General features: G+C 31.7%; 1 protein-coding gene across 1 annotated transcript in view; it reads right to left on the bottom strand.

Annotated features, from left to right (window-relative positions):
* The window catches only part of Mycbp2 (MYC binding protein 2), a 233,163-nt gene that overhangs the window by 114,683 nt on the left and 96,679 nt on the right, over positions 1–21,801 (bottom strand). Inside the window, 12 exon segments of the mRNA XM_048801244.1 lie at positions 1,078–1,296; positions 1,973–2,073; positions 3,442–3,584; positions 5,714–5,892; positions 7,816–7,947; positions 8,320–8,526; positions 10,861–11,052; positions 14,382–14,603; positions 17,662–17,936; positions 18,445–18,637; positions 19,583–19,679; positions 21,439–21,522. Of these exon segments, the coding sequence (XP_048657201.1) occupies positions 1,078–1,296; positions 1,973–2,073; positions 3,442–3,584; positions 5,714–5,892; positions 7,816–7,947; positions 8,320–8,526; positions 10,861–11,052; positions 14,382–14,603; positions 17,662–17,936; positions 18,445–18,637; positions 19,583–19,679; positions 21,439–21,522 (2,044 nt within the window).

Below are 21,801 nucleotides of genomic sequence, written 5' to 3'. Positions count from 1 at the left end.
AGAAAATATCTATTGATGTAAAGGGTTTTAAAATTTAAAGAGATTTGAGAGACATAACCGACTGCAATGTATGCATCTTATCTATATTCTGATTTAAATAAAGTAGCAAAATTTGCATGATCTTATTAAGGAATCATTCACTTTTGAAATGATAATATTAGTTATTTTTATTTTTATTTTTTGTTCTAATTTATTATACATGACAGTACAATGCATTTTGACACATTATACATAAATGGAAAATAACTTCTGATTTAGAGTTATACTGGTTGTGTAATCATATATGCCCATATATGATTCTATTATCATTCTTATCCCTGTACCCCCACCCCTCCCTTCACTTCTCTCTGTCCAATTATTATGGTTATTTTTAAATGTCCTATATTTTAGAGATATGCTTAAGAAAATATCATGAATGTACTTTAAAATAATGAATCTGTTAAACTTGGGGAGATGAATAGCTCAGGTATAACATACTATCTTGCTTTACTTTTATACATTTAATATTCTCTACAATAAAAAACCTGAAAATTTTATAAGAACACAAAATGTTAACTTCTAATTAAAACTGATGAAATGAATGACTTATTAATTTACATAATGTAATTAAAAAAAAAAACAAAGAAAAAGGATTTTGAATATAATGACATTAAATTTATAAATGTTTTGCAGGGTTTTTTTTTTTTAACACTAAACAGAGGACTCCTTAAATCCTACAATGTGTAAATTTTCAGAGCTCAGGCTGGATTCAAATAATATCAATTCAAAAAATGATTTATGAATTTTAATTCTTGCATGCATTATTATTACAATATACAGCATGGGAGTTTAGAATTACATACTGAAATATAGTTGTAAGAAGATTTGAGAACCATCCTCATAAACCTGTATTCTTTAGGGAGAAATTCTTTCTTAAAGCCTTCTGTGTATTTGGTAGTATCTATCTGTGATTTTCTATACTTACACACTAAAAAAAGAGATTACATTTCTGAAAATAAGCAAAGCGTTCTTTAAGATATCATTATAGAACCTCAAATAAAGTTTTACAATTGAGTCTAACCAGAAATCTGTGCCTACCTTGTAGTGCATAACAGAGGCAGGCTTATATGGGTGCTCACTCTCTATGACAGCATAGTGATTAGAGGTTGTACAAGCTGAGAGACCTTGTTCAGGCTGGTTTCCTGTGGTGCTATCTGTTGACTGATTAGGATTGAAAGCAGGGGGTGCATACTTCTGATTCAAAATAGCAACTGAGGGAAGCAATTGTTGGACAAGGCCAAAGACTTCTACAGCCACCTAGTAAATATATATAAAACAAAAGATTAAGATGATAAATGTGAAATTAGTTTTTAAATTATGAATTACTATAAGTGTTAGTTACCCTCATTAGCAACAATTTGCATCAAGAGTTGGTACTAAGTTTTTGTTCAATGAGAAATCTGCTTTATGGATAAAAAAGATTTCTCTTAGATGTTATACTAAAATACCTAGTCTGTATTTTTAAACACTTTTGTTTTTTGTGATCTACAGAAAATTAGGTTATACTCAATATTTAATTATGCCAAAGAATCAATAATTTACAATTTCTTCCATGTCTTCAATATTTCTCTACTTTAAAACACTTCTCTCCTTTTCCATTATTATTATTCAAGATGATGAAGATATGGTATCAAGCTCATATATTTTAAAAATCTTTTATCTTAAGTCTTTCCTTTCATGACATATTTCTAAAATATAAAATTTCCCATTCCCAAATTCTTCAAATGTACATTCAGTATGTAAGTCCAATAATCCAGTAAACACACTAAGAACTGAGAGATTTAACTAATAACTTTTCCCACATAACACATCAATCTCTGCCTATTACCTATAACCCAGGTGCCTCAAGGATTAAAAAGTATCTTTAAATAAAAGATATAAAATCTAAAAAATGTTATTTTTTTTTAAAAATCAAAGTTATAGAATTACACACCTTGGGAATAGCAGCAGCTACTGGTCCTATGTAGGCTATAATAAGGGGAAGCAGCATGGAAAATAGACTGGAAGAGCTAAGCAGTTCTGGAATGTCATCAGCTAAAAAAGGCATTAAAACTATAGTTAGAAGGCAGTTTTCATTGTACTACATACATGCTATACTACCTATATTCTGTTCTCTTGGACAAAGTTATTAACATTAACTGTTTATTAAGGACCTGGTACAAGTCTAAGTGTTTTACCTCCACATGTCATCTCAATTACCACAATAAAATGCTTTTATTATTCCTACTATTTGTTTAGAAGGGGAAACCAAGGCACACAGTGTTTAAGTATCTTACACAAAATACTTTATGGGTATTAAGTATATGTATCTGTATAATATCTAGGATTAGAACTTAGGGTAACAGAGCCATGATTTTAAAACTACTACTCTGGTACCAAACATGACTATTATTGATGTTAGGAAAATAATCTGTAAAACAGGATAATAATTCTCATTTTCTCATTGGATGCTGTAAAGATTAAATATGTTAATATATGTAAAACACTTAGAACAATGCCTGCACATATAAAGCACTCCAAAAATGTTTGCTGTTATTAAGCTATATTGTCTTTTATTTTTCTAAAGAAAAATCTGTGCTGTGACATATTAGTCACGTTGGTGGAAGGATAAATTTGAGTCTAGATTCTAAAGATACTTATAAGGTCAATTATTCTTCCAAATATTGGCTTCTAGATGTGATGCTTCACAAAATAGACTAGGAATAGAACAAATATTCCTCATTTTTGGCAAACTTCTCAGGTGACTCTAATGTGCACCTAGGCTTAGGAATGAATGCTATAGTAACAGAGTACTAGGGCAACAGTTTATTTTTATAATGATAACTGTTGCCAATGTAGGGGATGATTAGATAACTAGATAGGGAAAGTGGGAAAGGTGGTGGTAAGATTATTATGATTTTTATCCATCCATGAAAAGGAGGCAGGGCATGCACTTGCACTATGGCAGCCTGAACTAAGCACTGGGAGAACAGAAAGAGGGATGAATACAAACTGGAAAGGTTTCCAGTGAAAGAACTCATAGAACTTAATTTAGACAAGCAAATCAAAGGAGATGGTTAGGGTATCCAGACATTTGGGTGAATGGTGACACACATTACTGAAGACAACATATATAGGAAGAAAAAGCTTTTTGATTACCAAAAAAAGAATAAAGGCAATACCTAACTTTAATCAAGATAGAATTCTTTTTTTACTAGGTTAACTAAGGAAATTAAAATGCCAAGTAATTGCTTTGAACATACTTTAAAAATCTGCTGGTCCAAAATTCGTGTATGCATAAATCTCGAATGAATAAATCACTCAGGGATTCTACAAGATGGCTCCTCCTCAATTACTCCATGCAAAGTTAGGGAACAAAGAATCTACAATATGACTATAAAGAGAGAAAAAGGATAGTCTTACCATCTACAGCAAGAGCTCTGTGCAAGAGGTCCTTGGCAGCTCGAACAACAGTGCTTACCACAGAGAGAGCTCTACTACAGTTTTTATCTTCTTCATTGGCTTTACTCAGAAGTTGAGATTGTAAATCCCCATCAAATTCACTCCTGTGACATGAGTAAACAAGAGAGTATTCTACAATGGTAAGTAAAACATGACCTAATTTTAGAAATCATACAGATCAGAGCCTCTCATTTAATTTACATTTTAAAAAAGTTAAAACAGTAAATATGTAATCATATAGTTTCAGGAAGTAATAGGACTTTGAAGAAAAACGACAACAACAAAAAATCCACGCAAAGATGTGAGGGAAAAGTGTCAGGACAAAGACAACAATGTTGAGTTTGAAGAACAGAGTGAAGACAAATATTGCTGGAATGAAAGGAGAAAGAGTAAAGAGTGGCGATGGGGGGCAGAGGAAACAGGAGTCACAATATCAACTAACTTCACATTTCATACTGGTATGGCAACAGGAGGACACTGGACTTTGAGAAAGGGCAGAATACAATATGATTTATGGTTTCATTATATCACTGGCTGCGCCAAGGAGAAGTGATGGTAGGTGGGCAACAGAGATAGGAGGGAGACTTGTAGACAGGATATTACAATTTTACAGACAGAGATAGTGGTGATTTGCACTAGGTTACTAATCATAGTAATGGTAGAAAAGGTTGGATTGAGGACAGTTTAGTTTAGTATTTGCTGATGAATTAGATATAAAGTATGAGGGTAATAGAAACATCAAAAAATGACAAGGTATGTGGCTATAACTGCAGAAGGGAGAGGAGTACTATGGATCTGTTAAACCTAAGATGTCTATTAGTCAACTGTACAGAGCATTCTGAAAGAGAATGTGTAGTGGTTGAAGACTATGACATCTGGAAAATGATTTCCTGCCTATCAATCCCTGTACCTTAAATGATTATGTGTGATTTGGGCAAGATTTTTAACACTCAGTGCCTCAGTTCCCTCTTCTGTATAAGTGCCTACCTCATGACTACCTAAGACAAGACAGATAAAGCACATAGTTTAAGCGCTCAGTATACATGAATCACATCATCTCCACCTGGGGTTATCTGAAGAAAGATATCAGAGACTTGAATATTCAGTCTAGGGCTCTCAGAGAGGATACCAAAACTAGATATGAGTTTAACATCAAGAGTGATGTTAAATATCAAGAGACTTTAATCTTTTTTAACCTAAATTATTAAAGTAAGAGTATTTAAAGCTTGCTTATAAATATGAAAACATCCAGAAGTTTGAATAGTAGATGCTGTTTATGGCTCTCTAGCTTTTTGAAATATAAAACTGTCCTTGTGTGCATGCTACAGCTTTCAATCTATGGTTGAGATAGAGAATAATGAACTATTTATTATAATGCTTATGTAACAAAAAACATTCTTCATAATTAGGATAAAAAGACTAGAAATCTTATATATTTTAGCAACAGCATTGTACTGTACAGCTATATACTGTGTACTGTCTCTACTCTATGACATATGAATAAAGGGAGGAGAAAATCTTTAGGGAAATTATTTTGTACTAACAACCTAGGAGGTGTCCCTAGATAGTTTATGAAGGAAAGAGAGGAAGCATCAAGCCTATGCAACTTTAGTGATTAGTTGGGTTAAGAACAAATGTGGTCAATAGTACTCACTACTACCTAAGACTCTAGCTAAGTTACTAAAAGAAAAATTCAGAGAAGTTATTTTTAACCCAAAGGTTATTATTATTCTTTATTTCCACTCTTTTTGTAGAATGGTTTCTGTTGAAATAAAAGAAAGAACCATTGTATATTCTAGGGCCCAAGAGGATACCTCAGGCAGATATGAGATTTATAAACATTGAAATATTCTGCAGACTGATAATAGGATCAAGGCAACACCACCACCTGGGTTGAGTCAATCTGATAATTTATTTTAGGTACTTATAAAAATAAATAAATTCTAATTAAATTTGAAACTTTTATGATTCATGATGAAGTACCCAGAACATGTGTCCAATACACAAAAATGTCAAGAAATGACCAAAACCCATGTTTTAAAGCATTTACCATTATATTAAATTTTGAATTTATATCTTAAATGAGACTTGTTTATATGAATTAGCACAAATATGTGTTAGGAAGATATTTTGTATTTAATTACAACTGTTCATTTATAATTTTTTACCTTGGCAGTATACTATAAGTTATGCCGCTTTAGAATATTTCCATTCCATCTATAGATACACCTACCTATAGTAGAGTATCTGTGGAATCTGTCCTCTGGTTTGGTTTGTGCCATTGCTACTCAAACTGCATGTGCTGAATGTAAAGGTCACACCATCAGGGCACTGAACCGTAGTCATTCCTCCATCTCCATTGGCTGTACGGCTTCCATAGTTTCTCAAGCGCACAGCATATTTAACATTTTCCTTCATGATAAAGATGCAAAACATGTTTGTTTATTCATAAAGTACAGAGGCTATAAAAAAAGAACTCTAGCAATAAAACTAGGCAAATATATTTAACTTCTTTATAATATTTATAGATGATGTTACTGAATGAGGTTTTTTAAATTTTTTTTTTTTAGTTGGACACAATATCTTTATTTTATTTTTATGTAGTGTTGAGGATCGAACTCAGTGCCTCGCGCATGCCAGGCGAGCGCACTACCACTTGAGCCACACCCCCAGCCTCACTGAATGAGTTTTTAATGAATCAAATATGATGACAGTTAACAATTACTGAACGATTTTGGCATAACAAAAACTGTCCTAATTACTTTGTGATTTAATTAAATCAATCCTTAAAATATCTTCATCAGCATTATTTTACAGATGAAGTATCTGAGGTACAGAGGTTAAATGACTTGCCCAAATTATACAACTAGTAATAGAACTAGGATTTGAACACCAGTATCAGAGCTAGTTCCTGCTCTTAAAATCACATCACTAGACTATTAGCTATTAATAAAGGATTTTAAGAATATAATACAATATTTTTCCTAGAGAAGTTTAAATCTTGAAATATCATTATTATTATTTTTGTGTGTGGTGCTGGAGACTGAACCCAGGGCCTTGTGCATGCACGGCAAGCACTCTACCAACTGAGCTGTATTCCCAGCCCCTAAATTTTGAAATAATTTTAAATGTGTGAAAAAAAAAAATAAGTGAGGACTGGGGTTGTAGCTCAGTGGCAGATCACTTGCATAACATGTGTGAGGCACTGGGTTCGATTCTCAACACCGCATATAAATAAAAGGTCCACTGATAACTAAAAAAAATATTAAAAAAGAATAAGTGAGCCCATTGTATTATTTTGGCAGAGGTTTATTCAAAGACAAAAATAAATAGGCAGACAGATGTGAGAAAATATTTGTAAGATAATAATTGTTTAGAATATCAGGCACTATACATAGAAAATGTGAGCTACAGATACTCATGTTTATAACTCAAGACATAAGTCTTATAATAAAGGATTTTTGGTTTTTCAGTATCTGAACATTTCGCCCCAGGTACCAGGGATTGAACCCAGTGGCACTCTAACACTGAACTGCATCCCTGGCTCTTTGAGACAAGGTCTTACAAAATTGCCCTAGCTGGCCTCAAACTTGCAATCCTCCTGCCTCAGTCTTCTAAATACCTTGGGATTACAGGCATGCACTGCTGTGCCCAGTTCTAAACTCTTTTTGATGAAGTTTTTGATGAACCTACTTAAACCAAAATTCTGTTCTAAAATGAATTTATTTCAGTTGAACTCAGAAATACTTCAGTGCTACTTTAACACTGAAAATTAATGAGGCATAAGCTATTTTGCCAAATGTTCATTTTTAGAAAATTATTTTACATAAAGCGGTAACTTTAATAATACTGTTAAGACCACTTGTGTTTTAAAAGAGTTTGGGCACAGTAAGAGAAGAAAGACAGGAACTAATATTTATTCAGTTTTCATACTGTGCTAGACAGGGAGGCAGGCGCTTCATTTCCATTATTTAATTTAATCTGCATAACATTACAACACAGATGTTATCATTCCCTCTTTACAGATTAGGCTCAAAACAATGACTTGTTAGTGTTGTTAAAGCTAAACATGGAAGATCAGGTATCTGAAGTTATGTTTGACTAAAACATAACTATTCTTCCTACCAAATTTAAGAGATACTATGCAAAAACAGAATATAATATGGTACAATATCAGGAACACAGTAGGGAACTTCATTAATATTTGAAGCATAACATGAAAGATAACTTAGGAAAAGCGATTTCTAACAAAGAAAATTTACGGAATACTTTTCACTACTTAAAACTACATAATATTATCTCTTTTTAACAACATAAACATATCGTTGAAATTACCTTTAAAGGAACAACTTTGTCAAGTCTGATTTCAGCTATGTCACTAGGTGAATCATCTGTTGTATAAGTTCCTTTGACTAATTCTAGAGATGTCCATCGGTGAGAATGAGTTGAATCTCCCGCATGCTCGCTCTAATGAAGATGCCAAAACAAAATCCATTAGACTCTTATTTTAGGAACATTTTTGATTTGTAATTAATTACTGCTTTAATGCAGTTTATTTCCTTGCATATAAAATTAGCCAAAAGCTTTTCCCTGTACAACAAAAAAATTACTCAAGATTTGCAATCAGAGCCTTAGAAGTACATTTACTAGTCTTCAATTCCACTTAAAATCTTTCATTTTCCAAAAGTGCAAAAAGTACGAGGCAGGAATGATCCAAGATGTCACTCAAATAATAATTAATGTTTGCCATATATGAGTGATCTGCTAAACCCTCAAAGATACGAACCCATCATACTATGACAATGATAAGTTCTCACAGACCACCCAACTGATACTTACATCATCAACTAACACTTCCAATTCATATTCATGAATTCCACCTCCTCCATAGACAGAGAAACCAACTACAACAACTCCAGGTTTGTCTACTGAAAAACAGATTGCATCTGGGGACCCATTTCCAGTGTTCCAACTTCTTCCCTGACTTGTTTTAGTGAATCGGTTAGCACTGGCTTTTACTGAATGAAGAGAATTAAGTCCATCAACCTGTGAATAGCACAAGCAATTACATCAGCAGTTGCGTGAACCTGAGTGTTAATAATACACCTGTAACAAAACTATCTAAAGGTTTGTAAAATAACCTATACATAATAAATGGGTTTAGATTCTTGTAAGGGTGTATTATATTAAGAAATTAGCCCATAATAAAGCCAGATTTTATCATTCTAACATCACAAATCAATGCTACTTCGCAGTATTTTCTTTTAGTCATAAATTTAACTTAGTATGTCAGAACTACAAACCCGTATGTCACCACAGTCACAACATACGAATGATTACTCACTTTGAAAAGATACCAAAAATTTAATCAACATTCTCTATAACAGTAGTTTTCATACATACATACAGAGCTCTGAGAATTCTGCAGAGATAGGTGCACAAAGACAATGTGGATTAAAGGTTCTTTAACCAGACCATTTCTCTTATCTTCGAACTTTCAAGTGATACTTCATTTGAAGAAAACGATACTATTTCCTAAATTTGAATACCACTAAGGTATGCGTGATATATACACAACCACACTAATTTCAGACTTGCAGTACAGAGGATCAGAGAAGTTATTTTGATTTGAAACTAATCTTTTAATTTACAGAAACTGTTTCTAATCTAAGTTGATCACATTGTAATTAATTATTGTTTTAATGTAGTCTATTTCCTTGCATATAAAATTAGCCAAAAGCTTTTCCCTATACATTACAACAACAAAAAAATTTACTCAAGATTTGCAATCAGAGGCTTTGAAATACACTTAATAGTTTTCAATTCCACTTTCTTCCCTTTTCCAAAAGTGCAAAAAATACGAGACAGGAATAATACAAGATGTCACTCAAACAATCAAATAAAATCACTCTCTTTTGATCTAATGTTTTCCATATATGAGTGATCTGCTAACCCTAACTCTAATCTTTGAGAAAGTTAAGAGAGGGAACAGTTGAAGTTTATGATTTTATCAAGATTTATAAACTACTTTGAGAGAGAGAAATGTGGGCATCTAAACTAGGACCTTTGGGAACTCCTAAGGTTATATATTAAGTGCCCTGTGACTTGGCCATTTCTTTAGAAATTTTGTTCCTTTGGAAAGGTTAAGTTTACATATGAGTTAATGTTTGGAGGGGGGGCATATGAATTATGGACTTTCCTATATCCTCTAGAGTCTAGTACAAAAGGGAAACATTTTATAGACTGAATGAATATTAAAAAAAATTAGTTAAAAATTTTTCTGACAAGAGTGTCAATGGCCTCCAAGGGCAAAGTCAAAGCAAAACAAGAAACCTAGGAAATGCTTCCTAGGGTGAGATTCTAAGATTTGCTCAGGTCCATGTCATCAACCAGAAATTATAACCACTAGTTATTGTGAATCAGTGGCCAACATAGATTGGATGATTTCCAGAATAGGTTCTAAAATAAATATGAAAGTTTTAAAAAAAAAAGCGAAGTCTAGAAATCATAAAAGTAAAATAGAGATAACAAGTTCCTTGGCAAGAAATTTGAGAGCTGGAGCCACTGAACATCTGTAGGTTATTAAACATTTCTCTGAGTGATATAAGGTATTTCACATTAAAACATGATTTCCAAAACCAATCTACAGTCTACTTTTTTGGGGGAAAATAAAAATATCAAATTTAGTCAAACCAACAGAATAAGTAAGGCAGTGAAATGGAGTGGAAAAAAAAATGTTACCTTAAAAAGTGAAATTGTGTTTAAAACTGTTTCAGGTGATTTTCTCAAACATAATATTTCATACTTTTAAAACTTTTTAACAATGGCTACACAAGGTGAATGTACTTAATGTCACTGAACTGTACACAAAAATAATTAGAATGACAAATTTTATATTATGAATATTTTACAATTTAAAAAACTGATATGAGTAAGATGAAAAAAATGAGTTTCAATATATATGTGGCTTGGGTCAATTGAGTGGGTAGAGCAATGGTCTGAAGCTCTTTACCATTTTAATACCATGTGTTCTTCATCAGTAGCCTGACTTAATAATACTCATCAACCAGCAATGGGAACTATTTTCACTTTTATTGAGGCATGGAGCTGGAGTTGTGTAATAGGGCAGATGAGAATCTAGTCAAGGGGAAAATGTATGCTTTATATTACTGTAACTTTCTGGGTAAAGTTATAAACAAGAAAAAGCAAATAAAAAGGTATAAGGAAAGGCAGAAAAATAAAAAGCTGAGTTGAAAAAAGAATTTTTTTTTCTAATCAACACAAGTATAAACTAGTTTTCATAAAATGAAAATACATGAAAAAGGAAACTGGAAAATTTATGTATGTTTTTATTCAGTCTTAAAAAATATAACTTATTACCTCAGATCCCAGGGCTGATGCTGTCAGTTCACTGACAATACTGGCCAATAATCCACAAGTATTAGAGACCAGGTGGGAAGAGAAGAGTTCATTTTGTCTTCTCAGGCTGTTTCTAACTGGTAGCACAACAATAACGAGCATTTTCTCCAGAACTTCACGGAAGCTTGTCATCCCTGAGATATTCTCTTCACTCTATGATACACGAGAAGAGAAAGCGCCTAGACATTTTTTAAAATTTTACTTTCCATGAGCATTTCATTGCAAAATTTTATCATTCCACAGGACAACTGTAAAATCCAGACCAAAATAAGAGTCTATTTTTACAAATTTATCAAGTTGTATATAAAGCTTCTTTATCTACTTTTCATTTGTAAAGTCTTTTTTGAATGATTAAAATCTATGTATCCTAAAAACAACACAAATTTACATAGTGTTTATGTTTTGTGCATGGAGGCAGGTACTGGGGATTGAACACAGAGACCACTGAGCTACACAGGGTCTTATTGAGTTGGTGAGATTGGCCTGGAAATTGCAATCCTCCTGCCTCAGCCTCCTGAATAGCTGGGATTACAGGCGTGCATCACCATGATAGGCTATGCTTATGTTTTTAATAGCCTGGAGCATTTTTTACATATTCCCTTATTTAACTTCTAAGTCATAATCCTATAAAACAGAGAGAAAGCTATTCTTCCCACTTAAAACTTTTTCTATAATACAAGATTTCAATCAGAGATATTATTTCTGGAATACATAGAGGTAAATCAACTCTAAATCTGTGCAAATAAATTTTCTAACAAAATTCTCTTGTCCATACGTGGAGTAGGCAGTTTTATAATTATTACTATATTCAAATTTTAAAGGGAAATAAAATTCCAACTTTTACCAGTGGAAAAAATATAATTTAAGAAATCAAAATCCCATTAAAAACCAAAGGAAAAACATGAAAAATATTATTAATTTAGCTGATATCCAGCATGAAAATTATTTGTTCTCTGCCATCTTCTATGTCTTTAAGCCCACACTGAATAGAAAGTGAAATGTACGATTTCATCAGGAAGCCATAGTAACCAAAATCTCAGGGTAAAGAGGAGCACAGAGTTAGATTACTCTGTTCTCAAAACAAATCAAATACGTAAATGAATGTACTTTCAATCCAATTGGAAATTAGCTGACCTTTCAATTAAAATCATCATGACCACAATTTTAACTTCTTTCGTAATATAATTTTAGGCTGAAAAAAAAGTCAGATATAACTTTTCATATTTAAGTTATTTCTATTACAATTTGAATAAAATCACCATAATATTTTGATTTACTTCTAATCTAGTTCTTATGAATTTAAAATACTCAATTTTTGATCTTGATTAAAACCTTAATTCTTTTAACCCTTTTACCTTCCCATTCTCCAGAAACTTGACTTTCTGGAAAATATCAGAAAGTTAGCTTTTGATAAAATTCAACCCTAAATTGTACTCCATAAATCAAGAATCTTGCTATGCTTCGCTGGAGAGGGGAGGGAATGGTGAGAGATTATATGAAGTGTGTTCATTTATGCCTGTTTAGTATTTAATTAGTAGTTGCTGAGATTAATACAAGAAACTTGCCAGATAGTACAGCATTAATAGTTTGTCAATGTGATTTGTTGAAGGACCAAATTTTTTAAAAATAGTCACTAAACTTTTAGAAAAATGTACTCTCGTTTGCTCATGGTGGCAAATACAAGCTGACACTAGCTTTTCAAAAGTCATTTGGCAATTTGTAACAAATTAACATACTTTCCTTTGAATTATGAATTTTTCTACACTTAAAGGTTTATATTGGGAAAATAATCATAAATGCGCATGCAAATTTAGGCAATGATATTTCTAGAAGCATTGTTTAAAATACTGTAATACTGAGAATATTGTAAATGTGTGTGTGTGTGTGTGTGTGTGTGAATGATTATACTATACTGAAATGTTAGAATGCTTTGTCCACAAAAAATGGTGGAAGAATATATATTAAACAGGATATATAATCAGACTATTATTAATGTACACATACAAATATACAATTATTATTAATAATCACTACATATTAGCAGTTTTAAAAAAATTACTGTATATATAAATTTTTTTAATACTACAACACAAAAGGGAATTACAAAATAAAATATCAGATTATCCATAAGTTTATCACTCATACATTATTTTCATCACCAAGTATACTCTTTCAATCAATAAATTTTGCATACATATTTTACATAGTCATCATTGCATATATGCACTTTTGTTTTAATTTTTTTCAAATATTTTAAAAGATTTCTCTTAATATTAAATGGAAATATATCTGTTTTTAATGGCTGAACCATTATTCTATAAACCATATTCTATGAAGTTAATATACCCATTCAGCTATTTCAGTTAGTGAAGAACATTTAAAGTTCTAATTAGGGTTTCTAAATTTTATTTTTAGTAAAATGCATATAGGTTTCATCTACAAATTATTCCCTGAATTTTCTGTGAAAACACTCATAACACGTTAACAGTGAAATGAAAATTCATCTTGAGGTTATCTGCTAGTTTACAGAATCCCAATTCAAGGGCTGTATTTATATTTTCACTCCTGTCTCAACTAGCAACTAATAAAAATTCCAGTGAACAGTAAATACGTAATAAATACTAAAAGACTGAAAGAAAAGGATTATTTAGACTAATTAAATAATGCCACAAGCAATGTATACAGTTAGTAGTTTTCTTCATAGTCTCACCAACATAGGAATTTATAAGAGAATAATTTTTCTTAATTCCATAGAAACACACTGATACCTTAATATTACTTTCATTTACTATTAATAAGAGAGAAATTTTTCCCACACTGGCTCTTATATTTATTTTTAGTATTTCTTCTGGTATCCTGCAAAGATACTACATTAACTCCCTGCAACTTTTCTTTCCATTGTTGAAACTTTCTTCACTCTTTTTCTGTTGATTTAGTCAACAGAAAATTGTTACTGTACAATAATTAGGAAAACTTTTCTATGTTCTATTTCTTGCTTCCTGAGTCACTGGGTTACAGGTGTGTACCACTGCACCTGGCTTCCACTTTTAACGATTAGTTCCCATTTGGAGAGTAAATATATAAGAATGCCTTTTAGTTAATTTTTCTCTATAGCACTTTCTAGTAAAACAAAAGTAGTTGTTAATTTACTAAAATGTTTTACAGAAGAAATCTTAAAAGTTCTTTATTTCCATATCATTTCTATCTTGAAAACTTAAAAATATTACATTAGAAAAGAAAAGACTTATTGTATTTGGAACTTAACCTTTAAATGATACAGCCAAAAAACAAATATATAGCTGTTCATTGCATAACTCACTTTATAAGTAAATGAAAATCTTTTAAAAATTTAAATCTGGCTGTTATTATGAAACAGATAATCATTTGTTAAATAATCAATGGGTAAACTTACATATTTGCTAACACAGAAAAATAAGCAGTTTTATTGCTTCATTATAAAAGAAATTTCAGAAAAGACCTACTTGACTGAGTTTCTCCATATGTGCTACCAAAAGGGGAAAACGATGAACTAGTGTTGAGTCATTCTCTGTGCTAACTTGTTTAACAATTGATCGCAGTAGTACTTCTCCATCATATGCAATAGGAAAAATAGAAGTCAGCTTAACCGAAGTGTGACATAAAGCTGACATAACAGCTGCAAGGAGTCTGCTACTTGAGGTCTTAAAGTTTGCTTCTTGGATATCCTTTAAAAACAAACAAACAAAAATTCCCACTAAGAAATACTGCATCAATATAAGCCATATTTCTGAATATATAAATAGTAATTTTTTTTAATTATACCAAATTTTCTATCAATCATTTAAATTGTTTTGTTATGGGATAATATCACATCAATCTTAAAATACAATTTTGACTATCCAATGAATATGGAAAAGTTATGGTCAACAAAAACAAGCATCCAGGTCTCTAGTAAATCAAAGTTAATATTTATGTATCTCCATAGTCAATGTTCTCTTTAGCACTATTTTCAAAGGGAGATGTCGTATTAGAATATACAGCATTTTCCTGTAAGCATTCAAACTATTTTTCTCAAATAATAAATTATTTAAATTATAATTCTATACTACTATAGTAACACTTTTCTAAGGTCACAAAATTATGTTATCACATTTCAGTTTATCCAAAAATTTAGTAGCATACCTATAAAATTTTATATAAAAATATTAAAAACTTATCCACATAGGATATCTTAACTCACAAAAATTGTGAACACAGTACTTAGTTCATCAAACATTTGTTACAAAGTCAAGCATAATGCAAGACCATATTCCCTAAGTTGAACCAATGCTTGTTAAACATCATCTGTTGAGCAGCAAAGGAAGAAAATAACCATATTAGAGTGGTATGGTTGAAAGTGAGAGAGTAATTAAGTTACATACTAGTGAAGGCAATAATTGTGCTATCCACTATAATGTGCTATCCACTATGTTACTATTTAAGTCCTAAAATCTCCTGCCACATGGATCCAAAGTTGTCCAGGAAACCCCAGTGATGAAACTGAGTTGGGAGGGAGGTGAATCAAAGAGGTGGGGTAGGACTTCCAGTACAATGTTGAATAGAAGGAGTGACAGCACTTGTGCCTTCTTTCCAAACTTAGGGCAGCATTTAATATTTAACCACTAAGTTGGATGTCAACTGTTGATTTTTCTATAGATACTCTTTATCCACAAAATAAGGAAGTTTTATTATATCCTAGTTTGCCAAGAAGTTTTCATCACTGAATGACTTAATTTTACCAACATTTTTTCCCACAAGCAATTGAGAGGATCATATAATTTTTTGCTATTTAGTTAAAATGAATTACATCGATTTTTGAATTGTTAAATTTACCTAAGATAAAATCCATGATATATTTTGGGATTTGACTTAATAAAAATTTAATGAAGTTCTATGTTTCTTAGTGATACTTGCTGTTATATCTTTTGTTAGATTCTGGTGTCAGGCACGATAGGACTAAATTCATAAAATCAGTTGGAAAGTGTTGCCCCATATATTTTCTAAAAGAATTTCTAGAAAATCGGCATTACTTCTTTCTAATTGTCTAACAAAATCCATGAATGAACATCTGGGCCTGGAATTTATTTAATGGGAAAGTTTTAAAAAATGAATTTTTTGAATAGGTATAAGGCAATTCGAATTTTTAATTTTTTTATTGTATCAGTTTTAATAGTTACATTTTTAAAGGAAACTGTCAGCTTCCTCTGAAGTTGTAAAATTCCTAAGTTTATCTATTACATTCTTATTATCATTTTAACATCAGTTGGATCTATAGTGATATTCCTTCTTTTATTTCTGATAATAGTATTTTTTTATGTTTTTTTCTTTCTCTGTATCTTGTCTCTCTCAAAGAGGCTTGCTAGATGTTTATCAATTTTTCTTTTGAAAGAACCAAACTTCAGCTTCTTAATTTTCTCTGTTTTCTATTTCACTGAGTTCTCTCCTTATAATTATTGTTTTCTTTTTTTCTTACTTGAGGTTTGATTTGCTTACCTCTGGGCCACATCTCAGCCCCCACACCCTTTTTTTAAAATTTCACTAAGTTGCTTAGGCTAACGTTGAACTAGTAATCCTCCTGAGTCAGCCTACCAAGCCACTGGGATTACAGGCATGAGCCACCACACTCAGTTCCTTCCGGCCTTCTTAAAGTGGAATTTTAGATATTAGTTCTAAACATTTATTCTTTGCTAGAATAAGCAATTAAAAAGTATATATTTCTCTGAGTAATGCAATAGCTACATCTCACCAATTCTGATGTTAGATTTTTTCATCTTTCACTGTTCAGTATTTAAAGTTTTTTTATTATTTCTTCTTTCGTCCACTGACTACTTAAAAGTATTGTCAAAGTTTTTTAATTTTGCTGTGAACTGAAAACACATTCTTTATGCTTTTAATCTTTTCAAACTTACTCAACTTATTTATGTCCTAACACATGATGTATCTTGGTGAATATCCCATATGTACTTGAAAAGAAACTGCAGCCTGCTGTTGCATATTCTAGTTTATAAATGTCAACTAGATCAAGGTAGTTGATAGCACTGTTCCAGTCTTCTGTATCTCTGATTTGTTGTTGCTGTTGTTGTTGTTTAGTTTTCCTGTCAATTAATGAAAGAGGAGCACTGAGGGATCCAACTATCAAGTGAATTTGTCTATTTCTCATTGTAGGTTTGTCAGGTTTTTGCCCCTATGTTTGGAAACTGTGATTTGGTGCATAAACATCTATGAAAGTTGAAGGCTAGGGTTGTAGATCAGTGGTAGAGCACTTGCCTAGCATGTGTCAGGCATTGGGTTCGATTCTCAGCACCACATATAAAACAAATAAATAAATAAAGTCCATCAATAACTAATAAAAATATTTTTTAAAAAAAGAATGAGTGAATGATATAACCATGTCTGTTCACTCAAGGCCTCTCTCCTTCCTGTTCTTGCAGACGTGGAGGTGTCAAGGGTCACTGTCTGATGTTGTCCTCCTCACACACTCTCTCCTCTATTATCTATTACCCTCTTATACATACTGCCACCAATAGATTCCAAGAGTAAGTCAGCAGGTTCACAAATGTATTGATTAAAAGATGATAAACAGAAAACAAATTTTTAAACCTGTATTATGTAAATCATAGATACCAAATTGCTTTCTACTTTACCTTTTAAAAAGTTAAAAAGATGGAGACAACTGCAATTTACTTTCTGAAAGCATACTAAATAATGTATATTTTCAACTTTGATTTTATAAACTTAAATTACCTGATCCAAACAATTCAAGAGATCACAAAGGCAAGCCCACTGTAATGCAGGAGTTGGGTAGAAAGAATGAAAACAGGCAGTAAAAGTATTATGACACTCCTGGAGGACAGCCTCTAAAAGACTCAAGGGTTGACTGAGATATCCTTGAGGATCATTATCCAACTTCACCATGCAGTGGTCAACTCCTTCTGATAAAATTTTTCTTAACAAAGTTCTGGTTTTTCCAATACACTCTGCTAATTTGCTAGTTTCTTCTACAACTGCTTTTCCTGTAGCTGTAAGGGGAAAAAAGTAAACTGCTAATTAATGTTACTAATTAAATACTAATTAATACGAATACTAAACAGGCATTAAAATAATTCCATAATTAACTATGTAGCTAAAATCACAAATAATCTAGAAATTAACAATTTAAGAGATCGAGTGTGGTCCAAAATTATTCCTTTAAAAAACCTAAATGGAAAAAAAAGAACTGGTTTTGATATTTAAGTTCAAACCATTTGTTGATAAAATATTTCTATTGGACAAATATGTGTAAAATAACACTTTTTTAAGAATATTTAATCTTAGCCCATGATGGCTTTTTGTTATCAGAATGATATGAAATCTATTTTATTTTTATAAGCAAATACACAAGAGTCACAGTAAGCTAAGTGTCTCCCCTCATTTTTGGAGAAGCTTAAAAGCAGGTGGAGATCTTCAACTCCTAGTAAGCTTTACAAAAATCTTCTCTCAAGGTCTCAAATGTTTTCTCCCTAAAGTCATTTAATAACTACAACATACCTGACACTGGGTAAATTTTGCAGGTATAGACACGTAATAACCTCAGACAACAGGTACCCACAAAGCGTAGTCTCTCTAAATCTAGAAGTGTAGCTGTGAACTGGAATCCTTTTAATCCTCTAAGTTCTTCAACTCCTAAGACTAAGGTGGTCCAACTCCAGTGAAGAATACTCAGCAATGACTCAAAACATTCCTAATCCAGAATATGAAAAAAGAGACAAAAATTATGAGACCAGAGGGTGAATCAAAATAGAAGTAATGACATGTAACTTCAAAACCTCTTTATCTTGAACTTTTTTTTTTAAATTTTTTATTGTTGGTTGTTCAAAACATTACATAGTTCTTGATATATCATATTTCACACTTTGATTCAAGTGGGTTATGAACTCCCCTTTTTACCCCATATACAGATTGCAGAATCACATCAGTTATACATCCATTGATTTACATATTGCCATACTAGTGTCTGTTGTATCTTGAACTTTTTTACTAAGTTTGTCAGCCCAAATCATAGACACTCTTATAGTTCACTTACTAAATTACCATTAAGAGGAGTATCTTTGAAGTTTGACAAAGAAGATAAAGCAGGCATTTAGAAACATTTTTCAGTATTTATGCATTTAAAAAAAATTAACTCAGACTTCCTGAATGGACACATTATGATCTCTGAATTGCATCAACTGACTTTTCATTCTGCCATGGTAACCCTGAGAGCATAGTGCAACTTTAAATGCAGAATGGGGATGATCAAGCAGTTTAACAAGTTCCTACTTGGAATGCAAATCTTCTACTTAGTTCCTCAAGTATTAAAGTAATGCTTTGTGGGACAGCACTATGCTTAACTTTCTCTTCATCTTCTAATTCCTTCATATATGCATTCATGCATGACTTAATTGAAAAGCTAACATTTATTTCAAAAATGGGGAAGGACACGTCAACTGGGCATCATAGGCAACACCTCCATTATTCCACTTAAAGTATATATTATATTTGGCCTAGAATATAAATGTTAATACAGAAGCATATCTGACTTCAGAAAGCTATACTGAGAAATTCTTAGAAGATAGCAGACAAATACTAAATATCAAAATGAAACAATGATGAATGAAAAAGTTGAAATTTTTAAAAAATGGCTTACCACTGAGACAGTTCTTGCAAAAGATCTCTTTAAAATGTGTACAGGTTCACTGGTTTGTTGTTTGCCTTTTGAAGCACTGCCATCACTGGTTGGAAGTCTGAAGGTAACAGATGCACATAAAGTAATGCTGAAAAATCTGACAACATTTTTTTTAAACATACATTTTTGCAATAGAAAAATAATTTAATAAAACATTTAGTTTTGGGGGGTGGGGGCAGGTAAAAACGCCAATAGGGAGCTTTTTGGAAACACTTTCCAACACTTAACAAAGTTTTTAGGATGTCAAATACTTTCTTTAAATTCTACCTGGGTAAAACTGGAGTAGAGGCTTTCTCCTCTTGTAGAGAACATATGTAACTTAAGTTCTGCAGCAACACTACTATTTAATGCTATTATCAAAAAGTTATTCAATCAATATTAGTTAGGAGTAGTCCAATGCAACTTGTTATGTTCATAAAGCTATGCATTACAAACAATGACTATAACAGACATTGCATTAAAAACAATTCTGTAGTACCTAGGATTTCAAAAAACAAACGAATAAACCAACCAACCAGAAAACTCCCTTCTTGGGAAAAATGAAGTTTGTAACATTCATGTTCTTTAAGCAATTATTTGGAAGAAAGATGGGAAGAAGAGAATTCCTGTTCTAGAAGCATTGCTTCTGATTTTTTACTATTAAAAAATGTGGCATATATACACAATGGAATTTTACTCAGCAATAAAAGAGAATAAAATCATGGCATTTGCAGGTAAATGGATGGCGCTGGAGAAGATAATGCTAAGTTAGTCAATCCCCCCCCCAAAAAAAAACAAATACCGAATGTTTTCTCTGATATAAGGAGGCTGACTCATAGTGGGGTAGGGAGGGAAAGCATAGGAGGAATAGATTAATTCTAGATAGGGAAGAGGGGTGGGAGGAAAAGGGAGGAGGCAGGGGATTAGCAAGGATGGTGGAATGTGATGGACATCATTATCCAAAGTACACGTATGAAGACACGAATTGGGTGTCAACCTGCTTTATATACAAACAGAAATATGAAAAATTGTGATATATATGTATAATAAGAATTGTAATGCAAAAAAGTACATATATAAAGACATGAATTGGCATGAACATACTTTATATACAAAGATATGAAAAATTGTGCTCTATATGTGTAATAAGAATTGTAATGCATTCCGCTGTCCTGTATTTAAGAAAAATCAATTAAATTGAAGAAAAATGATAACATTTTTAGTGAGGGTTATATCCATTTCATTTTTTTATTCTAGTACTGCAGTAATGTAGAAATACAAAAGCACATAAGCATATGCCTCCAAATGTCTGAATAACCATGGACTAATTAAAATTCTTAATGTCAAAAATGTCACACAAAAATGCTATTATTTAATATTTCAATTAGACATGGAAATTCATCAACAATAAGGGATTTTCCAACTCCTTCCACCATAAGATAAATAAGAAATGTAACACTAAGGTAAACTGATTAAGCCTATATCTAAAGTACTCCTCCCATACCCAATTACATTTCTTTAAGACCAATTTGGATAAAATTTGTAAGAAAAAAGACAAATTTTAAAAAATCAGTTGTTAAAATATGATTATAGACATAATACTATCAATGTGAATCTTTAGGCAAAGTGCAAAATTAAGCCTGATAAAGAAAATGTTTTAAAATATGCAAATTAATAACTAAATGTTTTTGTTAAATCAGCTAAATTTTTATCAGTATATTATAATTTCTAGAATGCTTCAATAAATTCTCCTTTATTATGCACATATTTTATACTGGCTCTACTTCAGTATAGCAAATGAATAAACCACATTAATTAAATATAAATATGCAAAATACCTGTATAATAATTGAGGTATCTGACCAGCATTGACATCTGTACCATTATTTGATTTCTTTGAACTCTTAAACTGGAAAACAACACTAAGAAGAGAAAAATTAATGATGTTTAAAACATCATGATCTAAGAGTCATTAAAAGAACTAAGAAATTAATAATCATGCTTTCAAATCTTACAATAGTGTAAATTATTCATTGCTTTCAGAAAAAAAGAAAGACATAAGTACTGTTCTGATTTTTAACTATAAATGACTGAATCAGCAAAATGAAGGAAATGAACGTAATCAGGAACTCTATAGATGTCCTGCTTAGTCCTAGTCCTCTAGCTCATCTTTCTGGACAGCAAGCAGTAAACTTAACAAA

The sequence above is a fragment of the Marmota marmota genome, unplaced genomic scaffold, assembly GCF_001458135.2.
Source record: "Marmota marmota marmota unplaced genomic scaffold, marMar, whole genome shotgun sequence".
Classification (NCBI taxonomy): domain Eukaryota; kingdom Metazoa; phylum Chordata; class Mammalia; order Rodentia; family Sciuridae; genus Marmota; species Marmota marmota.
Note: the sequence above shows the minus strand (reverse complement) of the source record. Positions and strands in the feature narration are given on the sequence as shown.